Genomic DNA, 11,638 nt, shown 5'->3' on the forward strand with positions numbered 1-11,638 from the left:
AGCTTCTGGCGGTTCGGACCTCTCCTTCAAAATCCAGATTCTGGAAATCAGGTCCGGACCCAGCTTCTGGCGGTTCGGACCTGCCCATCAAAACAGGCTTGCTGGTTTTTGTGTCCGGACCCGGCTTCTGGAGGTCCGGACATGCCTTTCAACAGGTATTCTCTGGAAATTGGGTCCGAACCTGGCTTCTGGGGGTCCAGACCTGCCTTCTAGAATCTGTTTTCTGGACATGTTAAGATGCTTCATTTTCACCAACTTTACACGCAAACCGAATGAGCCAAAACATAACCTAACACATGAAACTCATAAGAAACATCAATTGAGGTTCTTAAAAATGAAGCAATGATCTAAGGAAGGCTTACAAATCCTATAAGGCTCATGGCCGGCTCATCATCATAAAAGCTAGAATTTCTTCTTCCACTAATTATCTTAAGTAACAACACTCCAAAGCTGAAGACATCTGATTTCTCTAAAAATTGCCCTTTCATTGCATACTCAAGAGACATGTACCCACTAAATTTTAACAAAAAACACATCCAAATCTTGTTACATAAAATATTAGTGTACTTATATTTATGAATTTGGCCAAACATAGGTACTTACTATGTTCCAACGACCCTTGTAGTATTGGCCTGATCTTCATTGCCCCCGAAAATCCTTGCCATACCAAAATCTGATATTTTTGGATTTAGCTCTTCATCCAACAAGATATTACTTGCTTTTAAATCTCTATGAATAATCCTTAATTTAGAATCCCTGTGAAGGTATAGCAGACCTCGACTAATTCCCTCGATAATGTTGAAGCGTCTTCTCCAATGTAGTAGTTTTGGTTTGACTGAATCTAAGAAAATTATTCAAACCAAATAAGAAAAAGAAAAGTGCAGTCACATTACACTTGTAAGGTGAACTTCAGTAATGTTTGGAAGCAGTGTAAATTTGGTGAAGTCACATAATTAAAAAAAGTAAGCATTTACACACTAAGATACCACAACCAAGAATATCATTCCATTTTTATCTCTGCATGTAGATAATTTTAGATTGTAATATCCCAACAAAGGCCATTGGAATGAACTAACCAAAGAGAAATGTGTCCAAACTTTTGTTTGGCATGTATTCATAAACCAACATCTTTTCTTCCCCTTCAATGCAGCAGCCAAGGAGTCTAACGAGATTCCGATGTTGGAGTTTAGATATCACCACCATCTCATTCATAAATTCTTCTAGCCCTTGTCCAGAGGCTTTCAAAAGTCTTTTTACTGCAATTTCTTGTTCGTCTAACAATTTTCCCTGTAAACAAACAACAACTTGACTATATATTCAAATTGTTAGGCAATAACCCTCTACAAGATTAACCATTACCCTGTATACAAGACCAAATCCACCCTGCACAAGCTTATTTGATTGATGGAAGCTGTTTGTTGAACTTGCCAACTCCTTAAGATTGAATATTGGCAGCTCTTCGAGTTTAGCTTGGTTCACGTTGTCTCCATGGTTGTCTTCACCCATGTTCAACAATAACTTCTCCTCCTCTTCACGGTGTTTATAAATCTTAGTCAATTGAGCTAGTAGGAATGTGCATACAAAGAAGAGAGAAGAAAAGAGAGAGGATGAGGGTCCTTCCAGCTACAAAGAGGAAGGTGCATATTACCTTTTTGTTTAGACATCCAACGCCACAATAAGTAAATGCAAATGCCAGTGAATATACTCCTATGATCACTGTGACTGTTACGATTACTTTCACATTTCCCTCTTTATCTGTAAATCAGAGAAAACATCAAACTAATTCCTCCAAAATAGGCTAGAGAATATTTACCTTTTTTTTTTTTGGTAAAACAGAATTATCTATTTTGGTAAAAACAGAACTACAAGGACTTCCTAAGCAATTGGCATGTTGGGGGTGACATGGGTTTGTTTGAAATATAATTTTATCTATTTTGCAACACAAAATTAGCCTATGAACTGCACCAGCAGTGGATGATTTGAAGCATAAGATAAATTTTAAAAGAAAACAGAAACAACTCACCAAGTTCTGAATAGGCCAAACGGACATAAAGATCAATTCCGCCACTCGAGAATTTCTGTAGGTCAATTAAGCTTCCTGTCCATGGCATACAGCCAATGCCAGCAACAAATGCGTAAGCTACACAAGAACAATTCTCCAAGCATTGATTTCTGTTAGAAATGGGTCTTGGGCCTAACTCAACCCAAAAGCTAGCTCTAGAGTTGAGGTTTCCCCTCACCTTATAAATGGACAATCTCCTTAATACCCAGGCAATGTGGGACTTCCAACACGCCCCCTCACGTGTGGCGGGAGGACATCCAAGCCAACACGTGCGACAATGGGTGACTGTGGGCCACAGCCAATTAATTGGGTTAGGCTCTGATACCATGTTAGAAATGGGTCTTGGGCCTAACTCAACCCAAAAGCTAGCTCTAGAGTTGAGGTTTCCCCTCACCTTATAAATGGACAATCTCCTTAATACCCAGGCAATGTGGGACTTCCAACAATTTCTACATTTTTCTTCACGAGCAGATGACCGATCTGCCAAGTCTGGTACTTTGATCTTCGTCAGTTTCAAAAATCCATCTTTTTTGCCCCCATCACTGCCATTGTTCACCCTCTCACACTGCAAGGGTCTCCTCCTCACACATCCACTAGTCCAATTTCCTCTGTTCCATTCTTTTCTGTTCTTTGGCTCAAACCCCGGTATACAGCTGCAAATTGGTGAATTCTGTGAATTACAGCTTCCAAACGCCCCACACCTGCCATAAACATCGCAGTCTGTATTCAAAGCTGACCACTCGATCCCCCAGTGATCATCCCCAGTGTCGAAATATGTTTGCTGTATATTTCCTTGCGCATTCAAGACAAATTTTGTTGTGAAAGAATCGTTTGAAAAGGAAAAAGATAAATAGAATGTTCCATCATTATCAGGTACAAGATTAAATCCATCAAGATATACAGAAATCATGTCCGGTATTCCAATAAAGATCTGGCCGTTCCATGGACCACTCCGCCAATATGTGTTACTGTCGTTCCAGATGAAAATTTCAGGAATATTTCGAACCTCAATACCGGCGGAGAAGTTTCCAATGGATGGATCAGAAGGACTTTTCCATGATGTCAGCTGCATTTTCTTACCCGTTCTAACATCCGTACTAATTTTCATTTTTTCCATGAATGTATCAGAAGGATGTTGGAAACTCTCCCATAAGAATGTCCCTGTAGTGTTTCCTTGCAAGACAAGGTTTCCAGAATCTAAAAGCTGGGCACTGGAATTGACAACAGAATTTGTTAAATTTGATGACCAGAGAACCTTCTTTTGCCCATCTAACACTACCAGATTCCCAACTTCGGATATGGTAAGAATTCCAGAGGAATTCTTGAGGGGATTGTTTCTGTTAGCAACCCATACGACAGTGAACACAGAAATTTCAGCATACCATATCCCAACATACCGGTCGGTAGAATTTGGAGGGCTGAAAAATCCCAGTTTGAAGTCACCCCCATTGGAGATGATGGTTTCAGAGTCGTTGATGAATTTAGCTGCTGTGATGGTGTCTGTTGCAGAGCCAAACTGTAAACAAAAGCAAGATAGCAAGACAAGAAGAGCAGACAAGTTGGTGTTTCGAACAAGTTCCATAGATTCAACGCTTCTTGTTTGTGAGAATACAGGTTTTGGATGGCTGGAGCGACGAGCATTATTGATTCCTTGCTTCTCGTCCTCGTACTTTTCTTCGACAGATATTTCTATCAAACGCGTTTTTCTGTCAATGCTTTCGACTTTCTATCATTCAAAGCTGCCTTTTTGGACTTCGGCTTCAAACATTTAGACGCTTCAGCCTTCAATTGTCCGCTTCACCCTGAAAGTGGTGTAACATCATCAATGTTAGAGATAAAGCTAGCCTCGGTTCAAGTTCAAACAGATCATCCACAAGGTCAGCAACACATTTCAAGTTCAAATATATGGTAACGTTTATCTTTTATTTGTCATTTAAATTGTAAATATTATATTTGGAATAAGTGGGTTAGAATATAAATTAAATAATTAAATTTATTGGTGAAAGGTAGTCTATGAAAAAAAAAATGATAAAACCCATATCAGTTTCCTGGTGGAAAGTTGGTCAATGTCGATGAAGCCTCCCATTCAGAGACGGAGGGGGAGGGGACCGGGGTAGGCCATGGTTCCCTCCCAAAATAAGGAAAAAAAAAAATTGTAAGTAAAAAAAAAAAAAAAAGTAAAGTAATGTTTTAAGTTTAGTCATTTGGCCCCTCCAAAAAAAAAAAAAAAAAAGGTGGTCCTATTTTTAGATTTTTTGGCCATATCCAATAAAAACTTTTGGCCTTATTCTTAATTTTTTGGGTTAAATACTACAAACCCCCCTAGGGTTTTTCAACTTTATTTTTTTCCCCCTGGGGTTTCATTTTTATCACAGGAGGTCCCTATAGTTTTGATAAGTGACCAAATTAGTCCATCCGTTAGTTGACGTTAGTTGACCGTTAGGACAGACACGTTAGGACCCCCATCTGGTCCACGTGTCAGTCTTAACGGTCAACTAACGGATTGACTAAATTGGTCTTTATCAAAACCTCAGGGGGGTCCTGTGATAAAAGTGAAACCCCAGGGGGGAAAAAATAAAGTTGCTAAACCCTAGGGGGTTTTGAGGTATTTAACCCTAATTTTTTTGCCATTAAATTTTTTTATTTTTAGTCCTTATTTTTAAATGTCCATTTTTTGGCTCTTACTTTCAAATGCTCACCATTTTTGGTCCTTACGGTAGTCTTTAATTTATAAAAAACAATCAAAATAATTTTTTTTAATAAAAAAAATTCTAAATAACCAAAAAAAAAAAAATTTGGTTGGCCCCTCCTATAAAATTTCCTGGCTCCATTCCTACTCCCATTTGTCGTGAATGACTTCCTACCTTGAGGCTGGAGAGAAGATGCATTTGATAAATTCATTAGCTTTTTTTTTTTTTTTTTCATCAAATACGGGAAAATGTTACAATGGAAGATCATATCATTCTCACTCTTAATCTGAATTGAAAGATCATTTGAGAATACTTTCAAAAACAAGGTTAGAAACAGTCCATTTAGCAAACTAATGTGCCTTAAAATTTACACAGTATAAACTTTTGAAGCCTTCGAACTTAAAAATAAAAATAAAAAATATATCATCCACAACATTAAAAAAGTTCCAATATTTAGGAGTTATTAATTGCTTTGTGAACATGATTTGGCCCGGGAAAAATATATCTTCATATAAAAGCTTTAGAGATGCTTAACTTGTAAGATTAACAATGAAAAACTTTTGAAGTTCAAAAATTAGGAAAGTGATTAATCTATACAAGAAATATCAAATCCAACGGAAATCGTCCATTGTAGCTTTCCCAATGTGAATGATGGTGATTCCTGAAATTCCATATAGCCCAACAAAGTCGATGGCGGCTGGTATTCACGTTTCTCTTCTCTCTCTCAGTCTCTCTTTTTTTTTACTTTGTTTTTTGTCCTTGTTTCCAGTGTTTTTGTTTTTCAACTTTCGTTTTTTTTTTTGTCCTAATTTTCTTTTCTAATTAATTTTTACTTGAATTGATTTTTTTTTTTTCATTATAAATTTTACGAGAGAGAATTTCCTATCTTTGTAATTTGTTTTTTTGCATGAGCAAGATGGTAAGAAGAAAAAATCTGTATTTGACAAGACTTCTTCCTATATCTATAAAATTTATTAAAACCGGAAAAAGTATAGAAAAAAGATAGTTCTTTTGTATTAGATTAGTACTATTTTTCTTTTTTCTTTTTGTTTTTACTTTATTTCAAATGGTTTTGTTCTTTTGTTTGTCTTTATTTTCTATTCTAATTTATATTTTACTTTTATTCAAATTGCTTATTTTTTCTTTTCTAAATTTTTGACTGAATTTGGAAAAATGACGGAGAGAGAGAGAAAGGGTTTTCTATCTTTGTTTTTGGTATGAAGTATGACAATTTTTTGGTTTTTGTTGTTGTTAATTGAGTTTTTTTTTTTTTATTCAAATAAAGGAGAAACAGAAAAGAGAATTACAAAAGAGGGTCTTTGCCGCTCCTTAATTTGATAGAGGAAAGAAAATGAGAAATAGTGGGAATGCTTTCGAACATTAAGTGGGAAGCGGCCCATCTAACTACAAGGTGTGCACCTATATTCGTAGATTTGAAAATCTTCACAGCTTTCCGATATGAGATGGAAAGCAATTGGAGCTTAATATTGGAAATAATAGGCATTGAGTTCTAGTACAAGAAGAGATGGGGATCCTTTACAGCAAGGATAGTAAGCATGGAGTCCCCTTCAATGATCAAGCGGGGGTAGACAAAGGAGACTGCAATTCTGGAAGCCAGAAGGGCTGCATGAGCTTCACCCATGCCTGCTTCCATAGGAGGGAGCTTTAAGGTATTCATAGCCAGAAAATTTTATTCATGATTTGCAGTAGCAACAGCAAAATTAGGCCTAATTACCACGACAAAATTCACCTTGAGATAGCTAATGAGGGTGAAACCCAATATGAAGAGGCATGATCTCCAGAGTTCCACACAGAGAGGTGATTATGGGTGGTGATCTTAATAAGCTTCAAAACAGAGAGGGGGGGACTCGTTGAATGGAATCATGAATCAATTTATTCTAAGTCAGCCTGATCTGATCCATCATTATCAAAGCCGAAATCTGAAAATTTCTGGCTTCTTTCCAAGGAACACTCAGTGCCGAGTGGGCGCTGAGAATAGCCTTAATCTAGGAGTCAAAAGGAAGAGAGGAGAAGGCCAACGTATCTAGATGCCATTGAGAATTCCTCCACAAAATTCTGGCAAAAGGGCAACTCAAAAAAACATGTGATGGAACGATTCTGCTGAGCCTTGACAAATTGGGCAGCAAAGCTGATGTAGAACAATCCACCAAGAATTGTTCAGCCAAACCGAGGGTCGAGCCTCGGCTCGAGAAATCAAGAACCGAGGAATACTTGGCCACCGAGCATTGTTCAGTCAAACCGAGGGTCGAACCTCGGCTCAGGAAATCAAGAACCGAGGAATACTCAGGAAACACCGAGGCACCCTTGACCGAGGCATACTCGGGAAGCTCAATTCTGATATCTGATAGAATCTACCAGCGCCGAAAGAATATTGTTAAAACTTAGGACAGGAATATATCAGGGTTGTAATATCAGAAGGACGGTGATGTCAGAACCACAGTCGGGAAAGCTGCAAAGTTATGTCAGAGCCTCAAAGGAATAATGATAGAACCGACCTTGCCAATAACCGAGGACCAATAAGAAGCTTCTGCCAATTAAGGAAAACCAATGAGAAGCTATTGCCAGATTTAGGGAACCAATGGCCGGTTGCCATTGTTCGGCCAATCATGTTAGGGCCAAGTTTACTTGGAATAGTTTGTTAGTTTTCTTACCTATAAATAGTAGGACTTGTAATGTTTTTAGATCTTGCTAGGGGAAAACCTGAAAATGTTAGGTCTAAGAGGCAAGATATTCCAAGAATGTTTCCCCAAAAAATGCTTCCTTAATTGATAGATGACATTGGCTTTTAAGGTTTCATTGGAACAGGTAAAAGTATGTCATGCCTTCGTTCGCTACACATTCGGACACTTTAGCGAGTGTGTAGCGAACGAAACTCTCGAGTTTCTGTACTAAGGAATGTCGTTCAAACCACCAGCGAATGAGCTTGCAACTGAAGCTTCAACCATTCGAAGCACCAATGAACATATACCAAACCGAGCTTTACATAAACAATTAATTGCCTTTTTGAACAACGAATTAACCAACTCTAAAAACTACAAGGATGACGTAATCCCTTTTCAAATTGGAACAGAGACAACAAGATCACAAAGCAAATTAAATGCTGCATAACTCAAACTATTTCCAAAGACTTATACAAATAACCATAGGGAAAGTCAAGAGGTGATTTGGTAAAGGGTTCTCTTAATATAACCCTGAAATCTTTCAACACCTATACACACGAAGTGGTTTTTTCAAAGAACAGATGCTTGCTATCGGCCTTGAACCATTGTAACAGTAACATTGTTAACAGAGCATTTACTTTGGTTGTTTTGTGAGGAGCTAGCATCTGGGGCAATCTCCCTTTCCGTGAATGCAGGTTGCTTTGGAAGAGGCAGATCAATAATCTCACTTTTAAGCATGGAAATAACAATGGGTACAGTTGGCCTATCATTAGCAAAATCTTGCACACACAGCAACCCAACATTTATGCATCTCAAAATTTCCATTTCAAAGCTTGGTTCACATATGATTGGGTCAGTTAACGCCACAATGTTGTCTGCATTCCACATTTTCCATGCCTGAAAACATGAAAACGGGATTGAAATTCTTAGCATCAATACTAAAACTCATAAGAAACATGCAATTGAAGTTCTTAAAAAAATGAGGCAACGATATAAGGGAGACTTACAAATCCTGGAAGGCTCATGTCCTGTTCATCATCAAAAAAGCTAGAATTTCTTCTTCCACTAACAATCTCGAGTAACAATACTCTAAAGCTAAAGACATCCGATTTCTCTGAAAATCGCCCTTTCATTGCATATTCAGGGGACATGTACCCACTGAATTTTAACAATAAAACACATACAAATGTTGTTACATGGAATATTAGTATAATTATATTTGTGAATTTGGCCAAACAAAGGTACTTACTATGTTCCAACGACCCTTGTAGTATTGGCTTGATCTCCATTACCCCCAAAAATCCTAGCCAAACCAAAATCTGATATTTTTGGATTTAGCTCTTCATCCAACAAGATATTACTCGTTTTTAGGTCTCTAGGGATAATCTTTAATCTGGAATCCCTATGAAGGTACAGTAGACCTGGACAGATTCCCTCAATAATGTTGAAGCGTCTTCTCCAATCTAGTAGTTTTGATTTGACTGGATCTAAAGGAAATTATTCAAATTAACCAAATTAAAAAAAAAAAAAAAAAAAGGGTACACACGGTTTGAACTTGCAAGGTGAACTCTATCATGTTTGTAAAAGCTGAAAATTTGGTGAAGTCACATAAGAAAAGTATGCATTTACAAACTAAGATACCACAACTAAGAATATCATTTCATTTTTTTCTCTCAATGTAGATAATTTTAGATTGTAATATTGGAAGATACTAACAAAGGGCATAAGCATGAACTAACCAAAGAGAAATGCATCCAAACTTTTGTTTGGCATGTATTCGTAAACCAACATCTTTTCTTCCCCTTCAACACAGCAGCCATGGAGTCTAACGAGATTTCGGTGCTGGAGTTTAGATATCACCACTACCTCATTCATAAATTCTTCTTGCCCTTGTCCAGAGTCTCTTGAAAGTCTTTTTACTGCAATTTCTTGTCCATTTGACAATTTTCCCTGTAAACAAAGAAACAAGTAATTGACTACATATTCAAGTTGTTAGGTAATAAGCCTCTACAAGAGCAACCATTACCCTGTATACGGGACCAAACCCACCCTGCCCAAGCTTGTTTGATTGATGGAAGTTGTTTGTTGCACTTGCCAGTTCCTGAAGGTTGAATAACAGTAGCTCTTGGAGTTTAACTTGGTTCACGTTGTCTCCAAGCTTCTCTTCACCAGAAAATTTGTACAATAACATTTTTGTTTTCCTTCTCCCTACAGGGTATTTATACAATAGTTGTTAGTAATCTCTCTGTAGAAATGTGGTAACAATTCTTAGTCCATCGAGATATCAAGACTATTTTGTAAGCAAAAAGAAATGTGCATATTACCGTTTTGTTTAGCCATCCAACGCCACAATAGGTAAGTGCAGATGCCAGTGAATATTAATACAATGATCACTGAGACTGTGATGATTACTTTCACTTTTTCCTTTGTATCTGTAAATTCAGAGAAAACATCAAACTAATTCATCCAAAGACTTCCTTAGCTTGGAAAGTTAGGGAATGATATGTCATGAGTGTACTTGTGAATGTTAAGTCTCACATTGAGAAAATATAAAGAAAAAAATAGTAGTTAATATATACCTAAGAAGACTCAAACTATTAGCTTAGGCTTTTGTGTTGGAGTGGTGTTCAAATATGTATATTAACGTTCTCTTGGTAAAAACTCTCATAAGCGCTTTATCTCGCAACAAGTGGTATCAAAGCTATGGTTAGCTTCTTAGAATGGTTGTACGGCGTCCAGATGTGTCTGGTTGAGGACGAAATTGTTGTGAGTGCACTTGTGAGAGTGTTTAGCTTCGTGGAACAGGTGTACGGGTGTCCAAATGCATCTTGTTGAATGAGAGATTATTGTGAGTGTACTTGTGAGAGTGTTTAGCTCCTTGAAATTGGTGTACGGGTGTCCATATGCATCTGGTTAAGGGGAGATTGTTGTAAGTGCATTTATGAGTGTTAAGTCTCGCTTAAGAAAATATATATTACTTAATATACCTAAGAAGTTTCTAGCTCAGTTAAAACTCTCAAGCTGTTTATCTCCTCAACATGATAGGAGTTGGACTGTAACACAATTTTATCAATTTTGCAACATAAAGTAACCAAACAATTGCATCAGGAGTGGATGATTTGAAGCATAAGATAAATTTTGACAGAAAACAGAAACAACTCACCAAGTTCTGAATAGGCCAAACGCACATGAAGATCAATTCCGCCACTCGATAACTTCTGTAGGTCAATTAAGTTTCTTGTCCATGGCATACAACCAGTGCCAGCATCAAATGCGTAAGCAACACAAGAACAATTCTCCAAGCATTGGTTTCTACAATTTTCTTCACGAGCAGATGACCAATCTGCCAAGTCTGGCACTTTCATCATCGTCAGTTTCAAAAATCCTTCTTTTTTGCCCCCATCACTGCCATTGTTCACCCTCTCACACTTCAAGGATGTCGTCCTCACACATCCACTAGTCCAATTTCCTCTGTTCCATTCTTCTGTGTTTTTTGGCTCAAACCCCCGTAAACAGCTGCAAATTGGTGAATTATGTGAATTACAGCTTCCAAATGCCCCACACTTGCCATAAACATCGCACTCAGTCTGGAAAGATGACCACGTGGCCTCCCCATCCTCCCCATTTTTGCTATCTACTTGAAGTAGATTTCCTTGCTCATTCAAGACAAAATGTAATCGGCGAGACCGGTTCGAATAGGAAAAAGTAAAATAGAATGCTCCTTCTTTATCGTCTACAAGACTAAATCCATCACGATATACAAAATACATGTTCGGTAGTCCGATAAAGACTTGGCCGTTCCATGGACCACTCCGCCAATATGGTCTACTGCCATTCCAAATAAACAATTCCGGAAGATTACGCACATCAATACCGCCAGAGAAGTTTCCAATGGATGGATCAGAAGGACTTCTCCATGATGTCAGCTGCACTTTCTTACCCGTTCTAACATCCGTACTAATTTTCATATTTTTTATCATTGTATTAGAAGGATGTTGGAAACTCTCCCATATGATTGTCCCTGTAGTGTTTCCTCGCAAAACAAGGTTTCCAGAATCTAAAAGCTGGGCACTCGAATTGCCAACAGAATTTGTTAAATTTGATGACCAAAGAAGCTTCTTTTGCCCATCTAGCACTACCAGATTGCCATCTTCGGATATGGTAAGAATTCCAGAGGAATTCTTGAGGGGTTTGTTTCTGTTAGC

The 11,638-nt window shown here is 37.8% G+C and overlaps 1 protein-coding gene and 1 pseudogene across 1 annotated transcript in view; both read right to left on the minus strand.

Annotated features, from left to right (window-relative positions):
* Positions 1 to 347: 347 nt before the first annotated feature.
* Positions 348 to 3,644, minus strand: LOC132169963 (G-type lectin S-receptor-like serine/threonine-protein kinase At1g11330; annotated as a pseudogene).
* A 4,051-nt stretch (positions 3,645 to 7,695) lies between these two features.
* Positions 7,696 to 11,638, minus strand: part of LOC132170282 (G-type lectin S-receptor-like serine/threonine-protein kinase At1g11330) — a 29,450-nt gene continuing 25,507 nt past the window's right edge. Inside the window, exons 2-7 of the mRNA XM_059581202.1 lie at positions 9,758 to 9,865; positions 9,460 to 9,641; positions 9,173 to 9,383; positions 8,683 to 8,920; positions 8,441 to 8,591; positions 7,696 to 8,330 (exon numbers count right to left, since the gene is read on the minus strand). Coding sequence (XP_059437185.1) covers positions 8,022 to 8,330; positions 8,441 to 8,591; positions 8,683 to 8,920; positions 9,173 to 9,383; positions 9,460 to 9,641; positions 9,758 to 9,865 — 1,199 coding nt within the window. The 3' untranslated portion in view covers positions 7,696 to 8,021. The remainder of the gene's footprint in view (positions 8,331 to 8,440; positions 8,592 to 8,682; positions 8,921 to 9,172; positions 9,384 to 9,459; positions 9,642 to 9,757; positions 9,866 to 11,638) is intronic.

Source organism: Corylus avellana, chromosome ca2 (assembly GCF_901000735.1).
Source record: "Corylus avellana chromosome ca2, CavTom2PMs-1.0".
Lineage (NCBI taxonomy): Eukaryota > Viridiplantae > Streptophyta > Magnoliopsida > Fagales > Betulaceae > Corylus > Corylus avellana.